The 27,112-nt window shown below is 32.8% G+C and overlaps 2 protein-coding genes across 4 annotated transcripts; one reads left to right on the forward strand and one right to left on the reverse strand.

Annotated features, from left to right (window-relative positions):
- Positions 1–3,139: 3,139 nt before the first annotated feature.
- Positions 3,140–15,143, forward strand: LOC148623341 (protein max-like). Its single transcript, XM_088565154.1, has 5 exons — positions 3,140–3,263; positions 3,392–3,442; positions 4,374–4,481; positions 8,624–8,747; positions 11,701–15,143. Exons 1-5 carry the CDS (start codon positions 3,225–3,227, stop codon positions 11,835–11,837), a joined length of 459 nt encoding a protein of 152 aa, XP_088421280.1. The 5' UTR covers positions 3,140–3,224; the 3' UTR covers positions 11,838–15,143.
- Positions 14,573–27,031, reverse strand: LOC148623342 (mitochondrial genome maintenance exonuclease 1-like). 3 transcript variants are annotated; one of them, XM_088565150.1, is made up of 8 exons: positions 26,981–27,018; positions 23,113–23,613; positions 22,674–22,890; positions 22,400–22,535; positions 20,921–22,272; positions 20,396–20,523; positions 16,970–17,080; positions 16,558–16,744 (listed from the first exon to the last, which is right to left on the reverse strand). In XM_088565150.1, exons 2-5 carry the CDS (start codon positions 23,600–23,602, stop codon positions 22,135–22,137), a joined length of 981 nt encoding a protein of 326 aa, XP_088421276.1. In that variant the 5' UTR covers positions 23,603–23,613; positions 26,981–27,018; the 3' UTR covers positions 16,558–16,744; positions 16,970–17,080; positions 20,396–20,523; positions 20,921–22,134. The 3 variants fall into 3 exon arrangements, with proteins under 3 accessions (XP_088421275.1, XP_088421276.1, XP_088421278.1); XM_088565152.1 differs by lacking the exons at positions 20,396–20,523; positions 20,921–22,272; XM_088565149.1 differs by lacking the exons at positions 16,970–17,080; positions 20,396–20,523; positions 20,921–22,272 and having other exon boundaries at positions 14,573–16,744; positions 26,981–27,031.
- Between the last annotated feature and the right edge of the window lie 81 nt (positions 27,032–27,112).

Genomic DNA, 27,112 nt, shown 5'->3' on the forward strand with positions numbered 1-27,112 from the left:
TTCTCTGAGTGTTTCGTGCCACCACTTTGTCCAATATTTGTCTTGTTAGCTAACCTCCGAGTATTTTTGTCAACACCAAGTCCAATGTTTCACTTCTTACCTGACCCGAGTACTTTGCCTGATATTTCCATTTTTTGCTCACCTCTGAGTATTTTTTTGCCACCACTTCCCCAATATTTCCCTTATTGGCTCACCCTGAGTATTTTATGCCATCTCTTTGCCCAATATGTTGTCATAAGCTCACCCGAGTATTTATGCCATCGTTTGCCCAATATTTCACTTGTTAGCTCACTTCTGAGTATTTTTTGCCACCACTTCCCCAATATGTCCCTTATTAGCTCACCTTCGAGTGCTTTTGCCACCACTTTACACAATATTTCTCTTATTGCTCAACTCCGAGTATTTTATGCCATCATTTTGTTCAATGTATTTCCCTAACTAGCTTATCTATCTCAGTGTTTCATGCCACCACATTATCCATTTTTTCCTTATTAGATCACCCGAGTGTATTATGCCTACGAGTGTTGATCTGTTTAACTATGATAAAATTTAATCGCGATTTGTGGTTTGTTGCCTCCTAAGAATGATTTACATCAGAGCAGGTCGTTCTGTTGATGCGTGCAGTAGCTCAGTGTTGCCTTTGAAATCCTATATAGAAAGACACTTTAACGTACATCAAGGTTTAGCGAATTTGTCGGACATGATGAAAGGAGAGACCTTTATGAAGGCGAATGTGTGGGTAAATACCGTCCGTGCAAGACTCGTATGAGTAGTCAAGGACAAAAAAAACCTCTTAATATAAGGAGAATGGATATGGTGAATACTGGTATGTCAAAGAGACAACAACCACACCGGGGTGAAAAAAAATGTCAGCTCAAGGTCACCCATGGGGCTTCATTGAACGACGAGGAAACCCTCACACCATTGGACAGGCTGCAGATGGCCACAAAACAACATTATAAATAGGTACAGCGAAATAGTTTCCCCTATATACTTTAGCATCATGACCTATGACAGGCGCAAAAAAATCCGGGGCGGGGGTGAAGTACAACCCTCCCCTTTTAAAACTGGCCAATGTGGAAAAATGTTAACCATAAAATATACCTAAAATCGGTTTAAAAAGGCCCAAGTCCATTGTTAAAACTTATAAATAAAAAAAACTGATTATACGTTTCACAAATCATGAAATGCAAACTGACATGCTAGCTTCAGACCAGTTTAAACCTATAAAAAGTTATGCCCTCAATATCCAAATTCTTCCCATGGGTTAAAAATTGAGAACCACGGTACATCATGAGTCGTACAATAAGAACACACCCCATCTCATGCCGAAAACTGCTTTTAAATACAGTGTGTTAGTTTCTATGTGAGACCTATGAGCGTGTAAATGTTTATTCCAAAATGTTGTCTTTAACGATTTGACAATAATAACTATATCCCTTACGAATTAGCCTATTCGACGGATTAGTCAACATATTTCTCAGTTATATAAAGATTTCTTTCCTTAAAATCCGAGCAAATCGAAACAGCTGAAGGCGACAAGGGGACGTCAGCATCTAAAAATCGGATAGTTAACAATAGAAAATAAAAAATCTCCCCTCTTGTCCTATATTTTAGTATTAAGTTTGCCATTATTGATAGGTATACTAAAATGAAGAAACGGACAGTCGTCGTTGTTGAGAGCCAAAGTATCGTCCAAATATCTGAAGCTGTTATTGATTTTTTTCCTGCCAAATATTGTTTGGAGGGGTCGATCTTTATTTTATTATTCTAGCCATAAATTGTGATTTGTAACAATACAGGAATAGGTTCGCAATAAGTGGTGCACAATTGGTTTCTATGGGAATAACTCGACGATAAGCGAACGTAAATGTTGTCCAACGAATTCGAGTACTGTTAAGTCCAACTAACGTAAGTTTTTTATGTTTTGCGTTACTAAAAAAAGATCTAAAAGAATTCGAACAAATATATTTACATCCCGATTTATCAAAGGACCATTTGAGAATATATGCAAGTCTTTCTGTGGAAGTGTTGTGTACAGGCTAGATAAATCAAAACTTTGAAGCAGATTTAAAAGATCCCACATGAGCATGCAATTTATCAAGCAAAGTTGTAACACTATTAATTCCACTATTTTCATACACTTTGTTACACAAATTTATAATTAGATTTTTATGGTATTGAACGCTTTAGTAATTAAAATAGAAAGTCAGTTTGTTGACCAATGACTTGAAGTAGCCTAGTCTTGGAAGAGTAATCAAGGGAACCAAGGTTATAGCGGTAATCAAAATAATGTAATCCAGGGAAAAAGACCAGGCATGGAAAACAGACATACACAACAATGAACATAAAGTAACTAAAATCATACATACAAAGGAACAAAAGCAAATGAGCAACTCGGACTCCAATAAAAACTGGGAGCATGGACCAGGTGCACCGGTAGGGGTAAGCGTCCTCTGCTTTTCTACAAACACCCGCGGTAGACAAACGAGGAAAGGAAAACTATGGCCCGTTGAATAAATCAGTTTTCATGGTGCAGATGGATACACCATAAACATCCACGAGTTCATGATGACGACAATAAAACTTCTGTAGTGATGACTTCAATCATATAAACGACAAAACGTTTCCTCAAATAAAAACGAACTCATTTTTTACAACGGGAGAAATATATTGCGATGTGTGTATCTTTTTAAAAATCACATATCCTGTTTATTTCATTTATGTTAAGTATTTTCAATAAAAAAGGTACACTGCAACTTATTTTTTTAAAATTAGATTAGCGGCTACTGGTGATGATTGGGTTTTTTTTAACGACCTTGAATGCTATTACATGCCTCTCACGGTTGGTGTTAGTGGTATGTACAACCAACTAGTGTTATGGCAGAGCCAGCCTTCCCGGATACCTGACCGAAGAACTCCGAGTATGTCATACCAGCGGCTGGGCTGCTGTGTAGACGCTCTGGCCTAATCTCAGATCCCATGTGGGTCTGGGAGCATTTCCCCACTCTAACTGTCTTGAAAGTACGCCTGCAGAAAAGTGAAGCGGCTACTACACGTGGGCTACTATTTGAAATTACCGCCATAAATTTTCAATCCTTGTTTACATCATGCCGGAAGTTGCACGTGGGTAATCCTCGTGGCGTTGTTTGGTTAGCCATTTTAGGTCGTAAACAGAGTTCCACTCGATCAGTTAAGCTGTTGGATGGGTGCTAGATACCACCATGAGCGATGAGGATAGAGATGTGGATATTGAGAGTGATGTAAACAATGATTTTACAACGTTTAATTATCAAACTACACCGTTTAACTTGTTGATATATGCCAATTATTTTGACATTAAATTGACCTCAAAATTTCCTTATTTACATGTCTCGTTTTGGTTTTTCAGGAGGACGACGATGAGTTATCTGCATCAGCCAACACACAGTTTATGACACAGGTATAACTGATTTCATTTTGAATAGTCACCAGATACCGTACGGTACATAGACAATGAGTGTGGCAAAATACATTTTTGTACCCTCGCCGTCTTGGACTTAGAATTTGTTTCCATAGAAATATTCTGTTATTTGTGGTTGGTTAGCAAGTTTTTTTCTGATTTCGTGCCATCCTTACATTTTTGAAGTCGCCACAAACTTTTTGTTACTTAGTAATGGATTTAAAATATCCTTTGTTTTCTTTTATTGACTGCAAAAAATGGGATAGTGTGATACCTAAATGTACTTACTCTTGCCTGCACTACCACCTACAAGACTTGTTCGTGTTACCTGTGGGACAGGTGGTGAGCATGCATGTATGAATCAGATATTTAACTTGCCACATAAGGGTCTATTGTGAATGTTTAATTTTCATTTTCAGATACTTTGCATCTAATCCTATTACACTTCTTTGATTCTAGAAATTGTCAACTAATATATTCAAGTACAAAAATGGTATTACAAATGTATTTTGAATTTCAAAATCAGAAATTTCATTGCATTTTAATTGATAACTGCGACAGGTAGTGTAGCAAGGTCAAAAAATGTTTAGAGTACAGCATCATCTCTTTACTTCATATTTTGCATGACTTAACAACCTACAGTACATCTGAATCAGTCAAACAATGCTTGCAACTGGCTGTATTACTGCACAAGCATTGGGTTGTATCAAACCAAAAACCCAAATTAGCACTGGACTGAGGTTTGGGGAGTTTTTCTGAAGGACCGTTGATATTTACCTAGGTTCTGGATCTACCATTCTTCACATAAATTTATGTTGATTTTATTGAGAACCTTTCACTTTTTACTGAAGCACATAATGAATTTTAAGTCCTAGATATTGTGTATGCAGATCTACCTGGTTACACTTAATATTTTATCTTTACACTTCAGGCAGAAAAGCGTGCACATCATAATGCTTTAGAAAGAAAAAGAAGAGATCATATTAAAGACAGTTTCTCAAGTCTCAGAGACTCAGTTCCTGCACTACAGGGAGAAAAGGTTTTATATTTCATCTGATTTAAATATTGAATACCAGGACTTCATATATCATGTTCAGTTTGTTAATTTTTTTTAATGACCTACATGTACATATATATATGTAGAGGTGACAAGTATTTAGGTAGCCAAGACGATGCTGTAAACAAGCTAGCATCTATCTCCATCTGCATTTTCAAATTTTGATCCAAAGTTGCCCAATATTACAGAAGATTATCCTTCAACCCAACCACATAAAAAAAGACAAACTTAAAAATAGTACATCATGAACAATTGTTTGTAAAATAATTGAAAGGGGTTTCCCTTGAAAGCTTTCTCCTGGTAATAAGTACACTTTAAGCCCTTTTGTTTATTATGATATAAGCTAATCTTTACAACAATTTCCTTTCCAAGTTTCACTGTGAATTCCCATGGCAAATTTTTAAGTTGCATACCATTGCAAAGCTTGGAAAATAAGGCTTTCAAAATCATTATGCTAATGGTATGATGCTTGTAGAAATTCTTCACAAAATTTACTTTAATAAATAATACTGAAAATCCGCATTTTTACCTTTTCTGCTAACTGAGAGCATGGAGTCAAATTATTCCATGTAAACATGTAAACAATATTCATACACACTTTTGTACACATATGATTTCAAAGTACACGTTCTCAGCTTTATTTTGACTACTTCTGATCAGAATACACACAAATAATGCACTAACAATGCAGAGGTCTTAGTTCAGTGTGTTTTTTGGTACTACATAGTGGGTGGCCATTTGACCAGGAAGTGGTGAGACCTATACAACAACCTAAGTGTCCGAACCATATAAAACGTTTTAGTTTCTGCACACATTGACCCCACCCAACCAAACCCACAAAACTTCAATATTTTGGATGTATGCTTTAAGACCTTTCATTTGATATGTAACAACTGACCTCCAAAGAACTTGATGATATTTGCACTTATTCAAACACACCCTTTAAACATGTATAAAATATTGGGTTTGAAACTATGACTTTTGAAATGTGCTCATTTAGACCCTCAGAATGACATGACATCCTTCAATGAAGTTGAAAAATGATGCAATATAAATTCTATAAATAGGAACTGATGAAAACCATTGTAAAATATGAAAATGTCAAGTTGATTTACTTTCTTTGATTTTTTATATTGTTCCTTTGTATTGTGTCAAACAAGTGTACTCTAGCAGATTTTTCATTTTGTGTAAAAATCATTTGTGTATCTGTTGTGGACTTGAAATATATACCTCTGCTTTTAAAAACTAAAATAACAAGACATCTTAAATCTGTATACTGAATGATAATCTGCCGAACATATAAAGATGTTCACAAATATTGGGCAGTTTTAGAGCTCTTTGTTGGCACAATAAAAAACTGAAAGATGATGCAATAATAAACTCCAGAACCATACGTTGTAAAGACATTGGACTACCACCATACAGCTAAGGATTAATTGACTTTGAAAACGGTAACAAGGTCAAAGTCGCAAACAGTTTGTCATAAAATATGAACAGTTGTTGGACAGTTGTAAAATTCGGCTCAAAATAAAGAGCTTATCGAGATGGTAATTTCGTATGCTGCACATACATTGTATGCACTTATCCCTTATCATTTTCTGAATATCAAGGCCTGAAGTTAGCAGTGAGAAAGCTTTTAAGCACATGTTGACCTTTAACCTTGGGTGCAACAGTGCATTATCTAGGTGGCGAAATAAAAATTTGTCGCCAAGAAATTTTAAAAATGGTTAAAAGTCGCCAACTTGTGTTTTTTTTCAAGAGAATTGAAGTCCTGTGCAAATTGACCAAAGAGAAATAACTCTAGCACTTCCTGGTAATAAACAAATAAAATGTCAGCAATTTTTGCAGCAAGAAGAAAGCTTAATTTGAAAGAAGTTCACTAAATTTTCATTAGTTCCAAGCAATCCAGGGAATTTTTCACCATTTTGGCAACTTGGAAAATGGATAAAACCAGCAGAACCAATATGAATGAAACATTTTCGACTTTTGAGTCCGATATCTGAAGTAAATAATCACAAAAGGTAAGATACATTTTGTGTTCTTTGATTTTTTTTTTTAATTAGGTGACAGCAATGAATTTACTAATACATTTAGTGACCCCTGCAGATTTACATGTACAATTGTTTTAAAAGAAAATTGTTAATTGTCAGGTTCAGCTTGGATCACAGTTACGTGTATGAGGGGGTCTTAAATGACCTTTTGTTTTGGTAAGGTTAAACAAAAGATAATAAATCTCTTAAAATTGAATGAACTATTGTCACTTATTAAAAAAAAATCAGGAAAACTTATTGGAAAATAGACTGCCACTTCAAGATAGAATCATTCATTGATCAATTTGAATTATGACTACTGATATCAATTTAAAAATAATCACACTAAATGTACATGTATGCCTGTACAGGTTTTGTGTTGTGAATCACCTACAATACATGTGCATTCAAATGACAGAACAGAGATGATTTACATAAATTGTCTTTTTCAGGAAGAGACCACATGAAGGTGCAGATCATCCTGAGACTTTAAGAATATGCTACTAAGAAACAAGTTCTTAATGACAATCTGATCACCTACTATATTTAATTACAATTACTTATTATACATGTACTTATGCATATGCAAGTGTAGAAAATGGAATTACAGTATTAAACTCGTCTTGTTTGTTTATTTTTTATTAGAATACATGTCCATTTGAAGATACAACTTCATATCATATCAGTGTGATAAAATATTCTAGCGGTGAATTATGATTATTCTATATTCAAGATTCACTTCTTCCTCTCACTCCTGGAAGGGAGAAGTCTCTTCTATTCACTGAATCCTAGATTATGCCCTGCTGTAAATGGAAGGTCACATAGACCAAAGAGTCCCATGTCTCTTAGACTTCCTGTTGTCAAAATATAAATTTCCAAAAATTAAGTATGATATTTCAAGGGATATAACTCTGGTAACGTTTGATAACAAAATACAGGTTTATGTTATATGTTGATACCTCTTAACTTCATCTGATCTACTCATCTGATCTACTCATTGATTTTGATAAAGCTTTTGGCATTATATGTAATTGTGTGTGAAGGAATATGATTAATGTCTGATGGCTGCAAAGGGACATAATCTAACTTCGGTAACCTTGTAATAGCAACTCCTAAGCTACTGTAGGGATTTTATGAAATTTTATACAAAGGTCTGGCATCATATTTAAATATTTGTGAAGGGACAAATTGTCTGATGCCTGCAAATGGACATAAAAAGTAACTAGGAATGCCCAACCCCACCTAAAGCACTGAAGGGACTTCGATGAAATTTTCTAGAAAAGATATCAAATGTATATGTGCATCAAGGAAATAATTATTATCTGTGCCAGCAAATTAATTTTAAAGGAATATAATCCTTTTAAAGGGTTTAATATACAAGTCCATTTCAGACACTGATTTGTGTGTGGGAGGTATTTTGTTTGAGTTTGCTTGCAATATTTCTAGCTAGTTGAACAAACCTTGAATTCATTGGATTATTTGAAATGCTGAATCTAACAATTTATTTTGATATTGGCTTTTTTTTTCATGTTGTCCAAACTAAAGGGTCCAAATTTAAAATGTTTGATTTCAACAAAAATTGAAATGTCAAGGTTTTTTTTCAATATTGACTATATTACTGAAATTTCCTAACTCTTAACTCAATTTTTTACATTTGTTGATCACTTTAAAATTGTGTCAGAAACTTATACTATGTCACTACAATTTTAAACTTAATAGTGCAACTTTTTAATTTTACAAAGAAATGTAGTTTGAATCGTCATCTTGATTTATTATGTTGTGTTAAACATAGTCTTTCATTTATTTCCTTTATAATGTCCTTTAAATTACAGAACCAAATTATATGTAGCTTCCCTTTGCCCTTAATCTATTGGAGCTTACTGTACACATCTTAATTTTCACGGCTGCTGATTTTTGCGGATTCTGTCAAGTGAACATATTCGGGGGTATCAATTTTCCTGGATTGAAAAAATGATATAGTGTTGAAAATCAATTTCGCAGGTACTATTTTTTCATGCTTTTATGTTCACTGTGTAAATTAGTACAACGCAAAAAAATGATACTTTTACGGTATGTGATGACTTATATTTGTAGGTATCTAGAGCACAGATACTTAAAAAGGCAGCAGATTATATCCAATTCATAAGACGCAAAAATCAAAGTCATCAAACAGATATAGATGACCTTAAAAAGCAGAATTCCACCTTAGAACAACAAAGTAAGTTAGAATAATGAAATTTTTGTTTAAATGATGATTGTGGTTCTCACGCATGTGATGAAATAATTGACCTCAAATATCTTTTTTAACAAAATCAGTTTCTGAATTATCAGGTTTCATATACCTGTCTTTCTAGGCATGACATATTGTAGTACACCATGATTGCCCATCCGTCCATTGTTCTCACTTTGATTGAAACTTGTAAAACTTGCGACAATTTTGATTGAAATTTGGGGAATTGTTTCTTTCTAATGATGTCATCTTTTAAAGATTTCAATTGATTTAAATAGAACATAGGGGTCAGACAGTAGTTTTTTGCATATTATATCTCCAAAATGGTTAGGTTAAGCTAAATTCTTTCATTTGCTGAAATGATCCATATTATAAGATGTACAAAATTCATGTCCTAAAGAACCAGATGTTCCCAGGAGCTCGAATTGCTCACCTGGTTAAATTTTTGCCTTTCATCAAATGAAACTTTTATTCTATCTATAATAGTTGTCAGACTACTCCTTGTAAGAATAATTGCCCTTGAAAGGTGAAAAATGTTTGTTCTGTGGAAAAACATGGCTGCTGCTACTTAAAATAGAACATAGGGGTCAGTCAGATGTCTTGTATCTCTGTTAGGGTTAAGCCAAATTCTTTCAATCGCTGAATGATCCTTATTATAAGGCCCATAAAAGTCTGAGGGATCAAAGTTGTCTGATGACTCCCTGTAAGAGTTGTTGCTCTTGAAAGTTGAAAAATGGTGTTTTTTTTTTTTACAGTTTTCAGCCAGTATCTTGAAAACTATGATAGATAGAATGAAACTTTCTGTTGCTGAAATCTAAATGATAGGGCCTACAAAAATTTGTGGGGATCAAATTTTTTGATAACTCCTTGTTAGGCCGAAACAAAACGTGTGTTTCCTGTTTCATGTCTGAAAAAAATAGGGTAGGTAGGTATTTTTTTTTCTTAAATAAAAAAAATGCCACTGTACATGTATGTCTAATACAAAAAAAGTTCTATACATTGTAAATTTCGGCATGCTGTACATGTGTTTAAAGAAGTAACTGCTCATCAGCAGTATTAAAATCAAATATGTAGGAAGGTCATAATCAAAATATTGATTGAATTCAAGAAGTACTCAATATTTTTAAATTTGGAAAACTTCATGATTTTATAAATAGGGTAGATGAAATACGATATAATTTGTGATGTATGTGATACATAGTGTAAACCAGCAGTTTTCATCTAAAACCATGTCTTCTTTGTTATCCATGTGGTTACATTTAAGGAATTTTAATGCCAATAGGCTTGTAACTTGTAGACTGGATGCTGCCACCATGTTGGGCGATATTAGAGGGGGTGCTCTGGCTTCCAAAATTCTATCGCCAGAAAATTCGCCAGCTGCTAATTTTCAAAAATTAGAGCTGAAATGGGTACCAAAAAAAATTTATTGTATTCTTTAAGATATGACACTTAGTTAGTCCACTGATGAGTTATCTTTGTCAATTCAACAAAATAACCCCTTCATTCATGTCATACATATACCCAAGATTAACTCTTGATGCATGTATAAAGCAGGTTTTAGCTCTAGTCTTAGTCAGCATCTAAAACCATTAGCCACTTTATATATGCAAAATAATTAAGTACAACTCCAGAAACAGGTGGTTTATTTCTATCAAGGACTTTATACTACTATGCACATATAGACATGTTGACCCTTATCCTTTGTGGTCTAATTAAATTTATCTAAAATTATGATTTGATTTTTTGTCTATAAATTTTCAACAAACTGGATTCTTTTTTCAAGTGATTAAATTTCTAGCAAACTACCATGGACCATTAATTATGCCCCCATTAAATTATCTCTTGTACTCCTACTTGATTTTAGAATCATTACTTAATGCCGCCTATTTTTCCGCCAAAAAAGTGTAAACAAATGTTGTCTATTTTCTTTTATCAATTCTTGCATTTCGTAGTGTTTTAGACACTTCGAGATGGGATAATCATTTTTAATTGGATTTAATTTATTCTGTTATAAGGTAAATCTGATTTGGATTGTATCACATGGTTAAAAAGGGCAGTGTAGCCTGTATGTATCCACGTGCACATGATTGTGTTTACCTTTGACCAGATTATGAGAGTTTTGATTGGCTGAATAATATATTTACATCTGATTGACTGACATCTACCATGATCATGTTGCGAGTCACGATCACCTGGTCTAATTACATTTGATTGGCTTCAGTCGTAAATTGGTTATGGTCATTCAACTCTGACCAGGAGTCAACACAATTGTTTAATTAGAGAGAATATGCGTTGCTGTCAGACTTTCTGTCAGTTTAAATATACAAAAGCTAGGCGCAGAGAAAATTGCCAACAGGTTATTTTTGTCGCCAGATCTAATAAAAATTGGCATAACCCTAATAATTCAGTCCATCTCCGTATCCATTTCAATGCCAATGGAGTAATCGTAGGGAACGTGATATAACGAGTTGATTATTCAGATAAACATTGGCGAATCCCAGCGCCATCCATGTATAAAAATGCCAGAACGAGATCGAGTAACTCCGGAATTTCCGATTTTTGCCAAAAAATGCTAGGGTTGGCAATTCACCTTTAAAAAAAATATTGTCGGTTGGGAAACCGGAAGCTCACTTATTTTTTTCTTTGACCTTCGAGTTGTTGCCCTTGAAAAGCAAAAAAAATTACGTTTTTAGTAGCTTTCAGCCAATATCTTGAAAACTATAATAGATCGAATGAAACTTTCAATTGATGAAATGATCCTAATTATAAGTCCTACCAAAATCTTCTTTGAGTCAAAATTGTTGGGCAACTCCTTGTTAGAGTTATTGCCCTTGAAAGGCAAAAATTTACGCAGGTGAGTGATTCAGGCTCCTGGGAGCCTCTTGTTCTATAGGATGTGATACCTACCTAAAATGATATGATAATATGTTATTGATTTCAGTAAGAGCATTAGAAAAAGCACGGAATACAGGACAATTTGCACATACAAGTAGTGGGACATTTGATGAATCAGAATCAGAGAGTTCTTTAGATGGAGATATAGCTGGTGTTCGAAGAAAAAAGTTGAAAACATCGTAACCCTGAAAGCCCTGTTCTACAGGGTATTTATATTGCCATGGTACTGTCCCTAAGATGTGTATTATGTATGTGACTTTGATTAATGAGTGTTAATACTACACAAAAGAAGTATTTTTTCTAAGTTGAATAATATTGCTTCAGACTGTATTTTTTTATCCATTATTTCATTGGTGATGTTAGAGTGATACTATACTGTAGAACATGTCTTATCCTGGCTAGCTTGAAGGGTAATTAATTAGATTACTACTAATTTTGACAGAGTTCATTATTTTACCAAAAATGAAACTTGCATTAAGTTGAATTAAGTAAAAAAGATAGGTCATTTGCAGGCGATACTGGATTAACAATTTTCCCATCATAGGAGTCCAGTTTTTTATAAAAATTATTAGAGATTTGTTTCTTAACAGATCTTTATTTAGAAATGGCATCTAAATAACTGGGAAAGCCCTGGGTATTGCTGAGACTTGTTCAGTGAATAGATTATACAATTAAGGTTTTGTACATCTTTTTTCAGAAAAGAATTTTGAGGGGATAAAAAATAAGTATTATTAATACCAGTACTTTCTGTTTATGTTCTTATTGATGTTTTTATCTGTAGAACACCATGTGTATTTTTCCAGATTTAAGTATGCAAGTTAAGTTAATATAATAGCCAATTGTTAGTATACAAAGAGCTTGATACATGTCACAATAAGCTTTACACTTCCTGTCAGATGTTATTTTGATAATTCAACAATGAAATCTTTATATAAGACCGCAAAAATTATGGTATGGTGATGTCATCTTCTATATAGACACTTTGTTTTTATGTGATAACTGGAGTATTTGCAGAAGGATTTGAAACAAAATTTCCTACTGTAAGTGAAAGGATAGAATCAATTTTTAGGGTTATTGTCCTTACTGATAAAAGAATTACAGGGACTGAAAATAGAATGCTTGTTTCCGTAGGTTCTTTTGAGATATGCTGAATCTAATTGTGTATTAATTTTTTTTTATTTTGAGTTGGTCAAAAATGGGGTCCAAAATTAAATCTTAATTTGATTTTAAGGGGAAAAATTAACACTATGACATGCTGATGCTTATTTGTACATATATATTTGGTTTTAGACCTTGTTTTGGTACTAATATACACTGAGGTGATAAGGGTCCAAAAGTAAGTTTTTTTCATTTCGACAAAAAATTGTCTTCTTTGTATTCTATGATATGCAGAATCTTCTAGGGTATTTTGTTGTTTTTTTATTTTATTTTATTGTGGAACTGCAATTCAAGTTTGTCCAAATTCAGGTCCAACTTCCTTGATGTGCTGAATTTTACCTTTTTACCTGCATCATTAACGATGACAGCATGTCTAGTATCTGCTCAATTCCACCTGTATGTTTTGTTTAGTGGTACATACTTTGCATAATCTAGAACTCAAAAAGTATTGAATCAATATTATTCAAACTGTGCACCTCCTATTAATGACAAAGTTGATATTTATTTAATTTTAACATGTTTATCTTAGCCAAAATATTTCACCAGTATGTGCTTGCATAAGCTTCACATACTTTGGGAAATTTTTAATGTGTACTGTATTATTTTTGTACTTGCTTAGTATTTATGCATATATTTGAAATACTTGTGTGCTGTCAAATGTATGACAGTAACACAGGACATAATATTGGTTTAGTTCACTTTGGGTCCAGTTTTTAAATTAGTCCACTTTGAGATCTGTAATGTCTAAAATCAATTTTAGTTCGATTTCAACAATATATACTTCTTGGGATTCCTTGATCTGCTGAATCTTAACATTTAGTAAATGTATCAGTTTCTAATATTATGTTCTATGATTGCATTCTGTTGTGCAGTCAGAATTAGTTCAGAACTGTGTAAAGTTATATTGTAGTGATAATACTTGCCCCAACTGTTCAAGGCTCGAACTCTGTAGTTGTATCAAGCTTCAACCTGTGGATGTTTTTTTTTCACATGTTGTTTTCTTTAATATTTACTTGTTGCATGTTCTCAATAGATTTGATTATCATTTTCATCAATCAGTAAGCTGTTAATGTTGGGTATCTGATAGAATATTAATTAAGTACTTCCGGTACTTAGTATATATTTTAAATTAAATCCTTTCTGATTATTAGTATTAGTATCTTGATAAATTACAGGTCTAGTTGATTTCTACTGAAAATTTTGAACTTTTCAAGTTCAAACAACAGAACTTTCCTGATTATTGTATTTCATCTCATCTCATCTGTGTAAACTACTAACAGTAGATCTGTAGAGCCATTTATTAAAGTTAATATCTAGTACATAACTTGTCCAAAATTTTAAACAGTGCCAACTCTCATGCATTCATATATGCAGGAAATTTTTGAAAGTACATTATAATTCAATAGAATATAACAAAAGAAAAACCTAGAGGCTCAACAAAGCCTAAATCGTTCACCTTACTTAATTAAATGGGAAGAAATTTGGCGGTAGTTTCTTTCAATCTATTGTTTTTTCTCATAGATTTTTCAAGCTTTTGCCAAACCTCACTCATTTGCTCTTGAAAGTTTTGTATTTAAAGTCATAATTTCAAGAATGCCGACACATGTAGTATATCCCAGTCACTGCTTCATACTTCTTAATACATTATTCTACACATAAGCAGGTTCCATTGTTTAGCTACATTTAGCAAACGTAAATATAAAAATACCTTAAAAATTATGGAACAGAAATATATGAATTTCAGATTTAAAGTTTTGGTGTTTTTTTTGACAGCTGTATATTTATTTCAAAATATATTGGGTACGATTTTGTTGTTGATGAAATATAATGATTATAGAAATGTTTTCCATGAATGTGCTTTTACTTTGAAATATATACAGACACATTTAGCAAAATTTCAGAGCCCCATGTAATTTATTTATGAATGAAAACCTTTTAATGAAAATGTCCTAGATATTGACTTCGTGGAACCTTTAACTGTCCCTACTGTTTTGACAGGTATGTGCACCTACACATCTGGTTAGGAAAGAATTTTTTGAAGCACAGATATTGCTTTAACATATTATTACTATGCTACCATACATACAATTAAAAATACTATACAGTGTATTTTTGATATATCTTGAAATTCTTGTGTAACGATGTTGACTTTAGAGATTAATAAGCTTGTATGTACACCTTCACACTGATTTACTCTGGTTTGAAGGATGTGTGTATGTAGAGTATATTAAGTTTTTATTCTTTTTGTAAGAATAGTATGTTTTAATTTGTACAGTAATGTAGTATGATATAAAATGTTTTGTTGTATTAAAGTACTAAAATAGAAAGTGACATGAATTTCTGTTATTGATTATCATTCCTAGTCCTCTACAGGTGTTGCCAAAGGGAACTTGAGGTTTGCAATAACATTCATTTTGTGTAGGGACCCTAAGGAACTATCAACAATCATATCATCAACTTTCATTGAAATCTGTCCGGTAGTAACACAGGCGAAAATTTTTGAAAGTACATCATAATTCAATAAAATATAACAAAAAAAACAAAAAACTAGAGGCTCTACAAAACCTAAATCACTCACCTCGCTTAATTAAATAGGAAGAATTCACACCAAACATTCATACCGACTTCGGTTTGTATTGGATCTGTAGTATCAGAGGAAAAGAAATTTGAAAAATTGTTAACGACGACGTTTGACACCAGAGGATGGTTATAGTTCACATGGCCCGTTGGTCCAGGTGGGCTAATAAAAGGGCTTTTTGTATGGTAAGAACACTTGTCAGGTTCAAGAAATAAGGATATGAATAAAATTAATGACTTCATAAGGGAGCAACTTCACATGCCAGTGAATATATTTGTGATTAGAATACCAGTAAATCAATTTATTTTGTAGATGGCAGTGATTTACCGAATGTTCCCAGTGTAAAAAAAAATCGATAATTCACACTAAAATAAATTCGGTAATTTCACTCTCGCACTTTCTCCCGCCAAAACTTCAAAATACGAATATCAATACGCCGTTCACAAAATATAAAATTCATATTGAAAATAGCATTGAATAATGGAGGAAATCTATATAATAAATAGGATAATCAATTGGTTATTGCGAATGACCAAAATGTGATCACTCGTGCCAAGAACGCATTAAGTTTAACTCATGCGCAGAACAAGTTCTGCTCACTCGTAAAATCTAGGCGTTCTTCGGCATTCGTGATCATCTTTTGGTAATTCACTCTTTCCAATTAATTACCCTATTTTTATTATTTCCCTTTCTGTCTGCTCATTGGCAATGGTGACTTCTACCAAGGACCAACAACTGAAACCTGAAGGGAAAGCAAGTTCAGGCAGCAAATTGCAACCCAACTTGACTAGCATGATAAATTGAAGGACTATAGCAAATATCCAGTTTAAGTTCTGCTATATTAATCAAACTGCCCAGAAGCAATTTTTGATATTTAGTTTTCAGTAACCAAAGATGTAACTATCATTTGTAACTTGGATAATAAAATCATATCACATTGGTGGTACATTATAAACAGCAGCAAAAAATGAGTAAATGAATAGTCTGGACCCCCCTTTTTTTAAATAATTCACGCATCTACCCCTGATAAATTAGGACTCTACGTGTATTACTTTAACCCTATGGGGATTACAAGGAAAAAAGTTTTGTCAATGTCAGCTTGAAATTTGAGCAGTGGCATTACACAGTTACAGACACAGACACCATTCATTGTTATAAACGGTAAGATTGTTCAATTTTAAATGCATGTATTACAGTAAAGTTACAGATTGTACACTTTTTGCCAGTACAAATGTAATCTATTTAACCAGAGGCTCCAATAATGTTGACAAACGTTCTCATCCATTACATGTACATGAGCAGGATTACCATCAGGGTAGGCAATTACAATCACTCCTTGTTTTATTTCTTCTAACTGTAAAAAGATAAATAAGTCGGGTGTTCTAACATATCTAATACAATTGTTTCATCAATACAAGTGTGGACACAGACTGGTATTGCCCGAGGGGCAAATATGGCCGCAGACTGGTACTGCCGAAAGAGCAAATTTGAACAAACATACGTTTTTATCTTGAAAGATTAACCAATGGAACCAAGATTCTAGCGAAAATAAACATAAAGTAACTAAAATAATACATACATGTACAAATTAACAAATGTAAATGAGAAACTCCACTTAAAACTGGGAGCATGGCCCAGGTGCATAGGTAGGATGAACGTGTTTGCATCGTCCAGAAAACTCCTCCATTTACTGAAATCAATAATTGAATTATGCACATGTTTATAAATATATATTAACATGTGTTACTAAATATCTACTTATATCATTTAATGGGGAACAAATTCCACAATGACTTGCCACAACTACAAGACATGTCATATATTCTTCCTTGAAGGTGTACCTTCATGGATTTGTTGACCTTGCTATGTCATGTTAATAAGGATTGGGCATTTCACTTTATGTGAGTTAGCTTGGTAAAATTCTGGGCTCTCAGTTTTTTTTAGATTAACAAAAACTGACAGCGTGGTATCTGTCAATTACATGGATGGCCCGAATTTTAAAATGAACTAAAAACTTAAATAGGAGCAATCATTAATTAGTAGTTGGTAAAATCAGATCAAAATTTCATAACAATTGATCAACCATAACCATAGTAATCGCACGAAAATCGAGTGAATATGGACGACGACGATACGGACGTTGACGTCGCTGTCAGCACCATTTTTCGGTGACACTATTGTTTTAAATATATACACATAGGCAAATTCGGGATTTGAATATGCTCCATTTTCAATTCCCTAAAAAGCCTGTCAATTACTCTTCCTTAGGACCACATTAGTAGTGTATGAGCTATAAGAATTTACATCTATAATGTCTTTGTTTTTTACATTAGTCATAGTTAAACAGTTCTCTAGCAAAGGAGAATAAAATTGCATAATGGAAAAATTTCCCACTTAAAGTCATGCATTCGAAATTTTTATGAAATAAAAATACAATACCGGGTAAAAAGAACTTAAGGCTGAATCCATCGGTACTGACTCACCATAACACTTCAAAATCAAAATTTCAACTAAGTCTTGTATCAAATAATTTTATCTAATTCTAAATAGTCACATACATTTGCAGCCTGAAAAATGTTTCCTTGGAAAAAAAATTGTATACTTGTTTTGCAGCTGTATAAAATATATCAAGAGGCACTGCCAGTATTATTTGGTTTCAGAACCAACATAACGCGTATGTACATTCAGTACTTCACAACACTGTCATTAACTTTAGAATCTCTATATCATCTTGTAAATCTTCTTCACAACTTAACAAAACTTGGTTATTTTTATTTGTGAAGTATTAATGTCTTGATACTTAATAAAGTCCCCACCCTGTTAAGATGTTTACAAAATGCTGGAATTTTTAATCGACAACATATTTGTCCAGTGTGGTGGACGTGTTTTTCAACAAACGGTCGGCATTCCAATAGGAACAAATTGTGCTCCTTTACTTGCTTCTATCTCATGAGGCTGACTTTATAGCCGATTTGATCCGAAAGAAAGAGTATAGTTTGGCTAGATCCTTTAATCTCAGTTTCCGCTATATAGATGACGTATTATCTTTAAACAATCCTAATTTCGGTGATTTGATACATCGCATCTACCCCAAAGAACTTGAGATAAAGGATACTACAGACACTGTAAGGTCAGCCTCATATCCTGACCTACACTTAAAATCGATGGTAAAGGAAAACTATTGACCAAACTTTACGACAAACGTGATGACTTTTCATTCAGAATTGTCAACTTTCCTTCATATACGGCAACATCCCTTCAGCACCTGCGTATGGAGTGTTTATATCACAACTCATACGTCATGCCAGAGCTTGCTGAAACTACGCAGACTTTTTGAACTCCAATCAAAAGGCTTCTGGAACAGGGGTATGTTCCTACAATATTGAAGTCATCACTACAGAAGTTTCATGATCTGGCCAATATACATTTTTTATCAACTGAGATAAATATGATATTACGAGTTCTCAATAGTAACTTATTTGTTTGTTTGTTTGTTTGTTTTTTTTTTTTTTTTGGGGGGGGGGGTGTTTTATATTTTCAAAATACATAGCAGTAAATATCTTTGATAAGAATACAAAAGGTCATATTTTTATTTGCTTTGATGTCATCTTTCTAAAAAATGTAATAGAGTTATCCTTTATATTTATATGTATTCCTTAAGTGTATGGTCACTAATTGTATGTTGCCTTGTATGGTGAGAATATATACATACATGCATTTTAAATTTTTTACCATCACAAGTATTGGAGCTACTGAAACAATGTACATTTACTCTATAAAGTCAACCCATTTTTTCACCAAAATCTCACCCTTTCTTTCTCAATTTCATTGATCAAACTAGGTCAAATTTGTGCATGAAACTGCAGCTCAATGCATTTATAAAGTGCTACCATGAAATGTTTTGATTTTTTATCAAATTCTTTCAGTTGAGCAAATAATCTTTTAAGATGTGAAAATGGTCATTACTTGCTTAAATAAATATTCGACTAAGGAAAAAGTTATTATTTGACAAAGGCTAGTTTTAATCAGAATTGTTGATTTCAACATTTGACACAGGAAAAGGTTTTACCAGAATAGAAGTGGTCATTATTTACACAGAATAAGGTTTTAACCAGAATAGAAGTCGTCAGTATTTGAAACAGGATAAGGTTTTAACCAGAATGGTAGTGGTCAATATTTGACACAGGATACAAATTGAACTGGTATATATATCTTTAATCTAATACATGTATAACCCAAGTTGAACAAAGGTATGCAGAAAAACAAATTACATAATAAATCAATACATTGTACATGGTAAGTGGAACAGTCAATATAAATATTGCACACAGCGGCCAGAAAAAGTCAATTTTGTCAATAAAGATTATAATAAATTTGCAAAGTTTCGCAGTTTTGATTGTTGTTTCTGGTTCATGATATTGTCAAATTTTAAAATGTTACAAATAAGTAACGATATTTGTTTTGTAACAGACAAGTGTTTTCATCATAAAAAGTTTTCTATCATGTCACAGACTTCTACATTCTACTATGTAATTGTATTCATCACCAACAGTTTCTCTGCAAAAGGGACACTTTCTTTGTTCTCTTTGAATATTTTTGTCAATATTTGACATAGGATAAAGTTTTAACCAGAATGAAAGTGGTCATTATTTGACACAAGATAATATTTAAACCAGAATGGTAGTGGTCAAATAACTTCAATACATGTAATAAAACTAATCAAAGACTACATGGACAAACAGACAGACAGACAGATAACATGATATCAATAGATCATAAAATTTTGTTTCTGAAGATTATGATAATAAAAATCAAAAGCCTACAATAAAAGAAAATAAAAAAAAATTTCAAAGGGAGCTTACATTAATAGAATAAACAATTCTTCAAAGTTTCATGAAAATTGCTCTAAGTCTTTCAAGTTATTGTGCAAGTATGGGAAATCCACCCTTTTAATGACTTAAGAACAGAAGACCAGAAAATCATAACAATAAGAAATGTAGCTTACATCAATAGAAATAAACTATTTCCCGAAGTTTCATGAAAATGGATGCAACCAATCTTGAGTTCTAGTCCAAAAACTTCAAAATCTGCCCCTCAACTACGTGTGAAGTCCAATAATTCTAATTTCTGAAACTGGAAGTTTACAAAATTGAAAAGGAGCTTGCATAAATCTAAAATAAATAAATAAATAAATAAATTGCATAATACAAAAAAAACCCTGAAAATGGCCTCATTTCTGTAAGAATAAAGTCCCATAGCTAAAAAAACAAAACAAAAAATGGAAATTTCTAAAAATTGAAAGGAATCTCAAATCAATAGAAATAAACTATACACCAAAGCAGCATTTTCCAGTTATTGTGAACAACAGACAGAGAGGATCGGATATACTTTATTAAGACCCATCAAGAGAGACAAGCATATAAATATTAAAAGATTGACAAAAATATCCCAATCAAGAAAAGGAGTCACTATGGGGAAAGTTTTACTGTATACCTTAGTATTGAGCAATCAGAAATATTTATGTAGATACCCTATAGGTCTGAAATTGTTCATCTGGAACTCATTTCTTTGCCTGAACTGGAATAGCTTGAAGTACATATCAGTTTTTCTAAATAAATTCATCTATTCTATTGGAGCTTAAACTCATGTAATTTAAATAGACACCTCCACTCATGCATCAAAACTGCTGTATGAGAATTTTTCATTCACATGGTAAAGTTACCTGTAAGGAGATTCAGTGAGTGACCACTGGAATGTAGAATAATAAAAAGATCAGTGTTCAAATAACAATATTCTATTTTCCCATTTGTTATAGTGCTCCAAAAGTTTATGTTACAAGTAATCATATTTTCATAAAAGAAAATTGATATACTTAGTGTTTTGGCAAATTTAAGATCCATCATTTCTTTGGGAGTCAAAATTATTGTTCCAAAACCTTGGAAGGATGGGCAAGGCCATTCCAAATTATACCATGAACTCTTTGAGTTGAGGTATAATAAAAATTATATTTATGTCATGCAACTAAAAAAAAAGAAAAAAAAAGAAAGAGCATAGATCAATTAAGAGTTTTTTTTTAACTTTTCCAGAAACACCCACAAACCAATATTCTTTACATGTTTTTTTTTTTTTTTTGTATATGAAAACTCGGTTGAATCTTTTGTAGGGCTGTTCCACTTCATCAATTTAAAATTAAATCCTCTTTTTAACGAAATTGGCTAAAAATTGCCAAAAAAAGATTACTTTCCAAGGGGAAGAATTCTATCAAGGAGTTGTCCCATAATGTTCAAACAGAGACTTTTTAGAGCTCTTCCAACCAAAGGAGGTATATCATCTTTTTTTCCCTTTCTTTCTCTCACAGTTCCAGAGCTATACCATGACAGATATACATTAAAATAAGTGGATTTACCTCTTTAATCTGTAAAGTAACATGGCAGCCATGTTTGTTGCTAGATCAGCATAGCCTACATGTTTTAAAGCAGACATCTTCATGACTGTGATGACCAAATATGGTTACAATCCACTGAGTGATTTCAGAGGAGAAGACATTTTTTCAGAAATGTTAATGATGACGACAACAGACACAAAGTGATGGCATATGTTTACACTGACCTTTGGTCCAGGTAAGCTAATAATGATATGCTGATGATTGGAATTTTATTATTGCTAGTTCTGGTGGATAAAATTCTTATCATTTACTTCACAAGTATACCGAACTTTAGGCATAAAACTGGTTCAAAACAGCTATTAAAAGACACACATAGTTTGGAAAGCCATAGTTTGCAAATAGTTTGCCAGTTTGTGGATATTGTAAATTTTCAAAAGTTGAAGATACTGGAATATCAGCCTTGGTCCAGTATTAGTAAACTTTCTTAAGTGTGACAGCTGCAAAATGAAAGAAAGAATTAATAATTTCATGAAAGTCCAATTACCTGTAATATAATTAAAGTGTGGTGGAGGGAGATAAAATATCATCACAATATACAAATTGCACAAAAAATGGCATAGTTACCTTATTTTTCTCCAATAATTGACTATTATTTATTGCCCCTATGTATGCAGCTATCTGAATAGGGTTGTCAAAAGTGTCACGGATTGTAGGCTTGATCTTCTTAGAAGTCTTCCAATCAATTACACACAATATATTCCTGAAATATAAAGTAATAAAAAATCTTCTGTGCATTTCATCTTTTGCAATTTGATAGAGAAATAATGTGTTAATGATTTCCATAAATTTCATGAAATTGGTATGGTGATAATTAGATATCTACTGTTCTTCATCCTACCTGTAAACAGCAACACAGTCAAACTTCCCTTGGTAACATAAATCTGTGTGTTTCACCATTTCTTCCATAGCAATTATTTTATTGACCTCCTTTAAAGCCTTACATAGACTTTTCCAATGACCTAAATTTCCTTCATTAATATTCAAATCTGCTTCAGGCATCCCTGACAGGAACTTTTCTATATTGGCATGTAAGTTTGATCCATTCTGGAATGTTTCTGTAATAAAATGCGCTATAATTGTAAAATTACATTAACCAAAACACAGCTTTAGGAAGAACACAGGACATAACTGAGAAGGAACTAAATTTAACTAAGAGTTGTCCAAAAATGTTGACTCAAGTAGACTTTGGTAGGACTTACAATAGGATCATTTGAGCAATTAAGAGTTTCTTTCTATCTATTATGTTAACTAAATAATGAATGAGACAATATAAATACCTTCCTGAAGTTTGTTAAACCCTTCTTCACCAAGCTCACTAATAATCTTCTTCTTCCACCTCTCTAGATAAAACTTAGACAAATCAGACATTGTCTCATTCATAATATGGGTAACAGATGGCAAATGACTCCCAGCAGACCTTAGAAGTACAGAATTGTCAAATTGATCTTGACACCTCAATAAAGGATAGTCTGATATACAGTCTAATGATGTATGTACCTTATCCTTCGGTTTTGGGAGAGGTCTCCAGTTGTTATTAAACTCTGTGACTGGCTTTGTTACAGTATTGTCTCCATCCTTATTATTAGGATTCACAGTTGATCTCTTACTCTTTCTGTTCAACTTTTTACCATAAATTTTATAATTTTCATAATTTAGTTCTTTAAGTATTTTTCCAACATTATTTTTTGTACTCTTTTGTCTTTGTGAAACACATAAACCACATTGATATAATGTTGAGAATCTAGCAACTGAATAAAAAACTCTCATCTCTTTTTTACCTGAAAGATAAAATTATATTATAGCTAGCACAGCCAATTAATATCTACTGTCATAGAAATATACTGTGAATATACTGTCCAGAAATATGTTAGTGTATTAATTCAATGACCAGAGATAATTAACAAAAAATGCATTGCTTTTAATTCCCTAACAACTAGATTTGTCAGCAGATTTAAACATGTGCCTTTGATTCACTGACAAGAGATATAAAAGCAGATTCACTGGTGGAATTACTAGAGATTTCTCAGCATATTCACTGGTGGAATGACTAGAGATTTGACAGCAGATTAAAAGGTGCACTGCCTTCTTAATTTGAGGAAGGCAAACTCTGGTTTGTGTGGTCAGTCAAAAACAATGATTAACATTTACATAGAATTCAGATGCCAAACCTTTGTATATATGTATTATGTCAGATTGTCTGTATCTTTTATGTTGAGTTTTGATGTATTATGTCAGATTGTCTGTATCTTTTATGTGGAGTTTTCATGTTATTTTACTGCCTGTCACATGCTTTAAACTACATTTAGTGGTATCACTTGCCCAATTATATGTGAGACAAATAGGAAATAGACCTTGGGACCCGTTATATTCACGCAACAATTCCAGTTCCTTAGGCTACATACAATTAATTTCCAGAACCAATCAATAAAATAAGTCAGGAACTAACACCTTTATTACCAGTTTCCGCACAACTATTTTAGTTTTGACTATAAAGCAAAAAACAAAACTGATTACTGTTTTCCCACAAAGTTCCCTGTACAGGAATCAAAATATATATCTGTCTGCCCATTCATTCACTGTCAATCTGTCAGTTTGTCCATGTACTTTGTACAACTTATCTTAGACTATTGAATGGTTTTTCGATGAACACCTATATAAAGAATGGGCATCCTATGTAAAAGAATCAAGATATTTGCAATGGGAGATAATCCAACAGGGTCTTCTTTTAATAGTAGGGGCTGCTGAAATGTACAAGATAAGAACAGAGGAACATGCAGCATGAGGAATAATATGGACAAACAAGTCACAGAGCGATAATTGCTCATTCTTCATTTTCATTTACAACCACTGAAACAGGCCAGTGTAAATCTCTTTAAATGTTAGAAAAATGATAACACAAACACCACAATGTCTACATGACCTCTGTGGTTTTGAAAATTCTATGATAAAACTATCTCAGTGTTTGGATCACCGATATAAATAAAAAGCCTCATTTCAAAGAATATAAATTGCTTGCCAATCAAAGGCCAACAACTAGAATATTATGAACAGTACATAGTTGATTACCGGTATACACACACAGTCATATAACATTCAGAACAGATCATTCTACAATTTGGTGTCAACTGTGTTTTTATTTTTATCAACAACATTGTAGCACTTCCAATGTGAGCTTCAGTAGGTTTAATAAAAAATACCTCTCATTTGAACTAAAAGAATTAGATTATGTTATTAGGAACAATGATAAATCTTAAAATTCAGGTTGAAAGATTTAGAAATTTTGGTCAGGAAGTTTTTTTTTTAATTCAATACTTTTTCCAGTGTCATTCTGATGTCTGATTTAAAATGTCCTTTTCATGTGTGTGTGTCTCCACTATTTGAAGTCAATTATGCGAACATTGTTTCAGGACAAAAATATTTTTTTCTTTGATAGTATGGCAGGCCCTTTCAATATGGTTAATAAACCTTATGTCCTACTCAAAAACTTCAATGAAAAAACTACAACAAATCACCTATCAAGGTTGGGCATTATATGTAGATGTGCATGATGGAATATTTATACTGTCTGGGGACACCAAAAGGAGATAATCTGACAAAGGTTTTACAGGTTAAAAGTTGGCAGTGGCTCCTCGTCTAGGCATTCGTGGTTGAGGAGTCTTTTCAGGCTAATTGTCCACACATCCGGTTTGCGTCAAAAACATACAGAATCGTGACGGAAATACCCGACACTTTGTTATGGAAATATTGTCGAAAACTTAACCACAAATGTACAACTATTAAGGCTTCACGAAAATAAACTGAAGTTTGCTATTTGTGTTATATACTGTAGTTGGACTGCATATTTGATAGTGAGAGCAAGCCCCTGTGCTTGAAAATGAACGGATTTTATGATAGTCAGACACAGAACAAGTCACAGAAGGTATGATGACTGGGGCCAAAGTCAATGTCGTCTTTACTAGATGTTCTAAACATTTGTAAAATCTTGGACAAAAATGTAAATATCCCGCGTGTTATAAAGTACTTCAGTGCTAACACATTTAATATTTTTCAAATTTTAGTTTCTACAAAGAAGGGTCGACCTGTGTAAATGGACATGTTTCACTTGTAAGGATATATTGTTTGACCAAGACTCACTAGCTTGTGATTACTGTCTGGAATGGCAGCATTATGATTTAAAATGTGCCGGACTGAATCATGTGCCAAAACAATCTTTCTGGATGTGCAAACTTTATTATAGTCTTTCAAGTTTGATAAATGTGTATTTTGTCCTAAATTCTGAATGATTTTTAATCGATATTTTTTACATATACAAATATTTGTTCTTTCAAACACATTTACAATGGTTAAGACACAATACTCAAATACAAACATACAAAAAAATGACAGTTCTAATAATAACCATATTCAAAAACTGGAGCGGAGGTGCCTTAAACTAACACTTTATTTAATTGACAAGGCTAAACATTTATTTATATATTAAATTAAGGCTTTTAGAATAATCAAACAGTTACTGTTTAATATCAAAGTTATGTTATTTCCAGTTATTGATAAGAAACTTTTGTTTTTGTTTTTTATTTTATGTGTGTAATTTAATCAAACCGGATGTGTGGACGATTAGCCTGAATAGGCTCCCTGTCATCATATGTGTGGATGAGCAGCCACTGCCTTAAAAGTTAAAACCTTGTCAGCACAACTTCTCCTTAACTGCGTAAGGGATTTTGATGACACATTATAGGAAAGTTTTGCAACATATTTAGATGTGCATGAAGGAATAGTCACTGTTGCCTGTGTTGGGGACTGCAAGTACAAAGCCAAAGGTAGGAAGTTGAACTTGTGGGTTATACATTAAACTGCAAGCAGGGGTATTTTCTATGTGAGCTTGCTCACAGTATTTTTAGTTTAAGACTTTTGACTAAAAGCTCTTTTTAACTTGTTTTAAAACCAGTATGACCTATGCATTTTTGATACTTAATGCACGTGACAGTGTCAGACAAGTTCAAAAATCCATATAAGGCCACGTCTTAGAGTAGTGTTATCATGATATCATCAGTGCCAAAGGCATTTCAAACCAAACTCTAAGAGAAAATTAGAAAATACATGAAATTTACAGAATTCACAAAAAGAAATAACCGGTATTCAAAATACCTCGACAATAGGTCACAAATTAGTTCGTTATAAATGACTTCTCGTTTTCGTAAAAACAATTTAAAATTTTATTTTATCAGACAAAGTTATAAGGAAAATTTTAATGAAGGCTTTATTTATTCTATGTTTGTA

This window comes from Perna viridis, chromosome 2 (genome assembly GCF_037379345.1).
Source record: "Perna viridis isolate PV_CMFRI_1.1 ecotype Kerala chromosome 2, ASM3737934v1, whole genome shotgun sequence".
In the NCBI taxonomy this organism is placed as follows: Eukaryota; Metazoa; Mollusca; class Bivalvia; order Mytilida; family Mytilidae; genus Perna; species Perna viridis.

What these genes read in the sequence shown, in the direction of transcription:
- LOC148623341 (XM_088565154.1), top strand. Translation starts at nt 3,225, where the DNA reads ATGAGCGATGAGGATAGAGATGTGGATATTGAGAGTGAT. An exon ending in ATGTGGATATTGAGAGTGAT is followed by an intron (nt 3,264 to 3,391) that starts GTAAACAATGAT and finishes TTGGTTTTTCAG; the next exon opens with GAGGACGACGATGAGTTATC. An exon ending in TTCCACCTTAGAACAACAAA is followed by an intron (nt 8,748 to 11,700) that starts GTAAGTTAGAAT and finishes TATTGATTTCAG; the next exon opens with TAAGAGCATTAGAAAAAGCA.
- LOC148623342 (XM_088565149.1), bottom strand. Translation starts at nt 23,602, where the DNA reads ATGAGAGTTTTTTATTCAGTTGCTAGATTCTCAACATTATATCAATGT. An exon ending in GTTTAACAAACTTCAGGAAG is followed by an intron (nt 22,891 to 23,112) that starts GTATTTATATTG and finishes ATTTTATTACAG; the next exon opens with AAACATTCCAGAATGGATCA. An exon ending in GACTGTGTTGCTGTTTACAG is followed by an intron (nt 22,536 to 22,673) that starts GTAGGATGAAGA and finishes TTTATATTTCAG; the next exon opens with GAATATATTGTGTGTAATTG.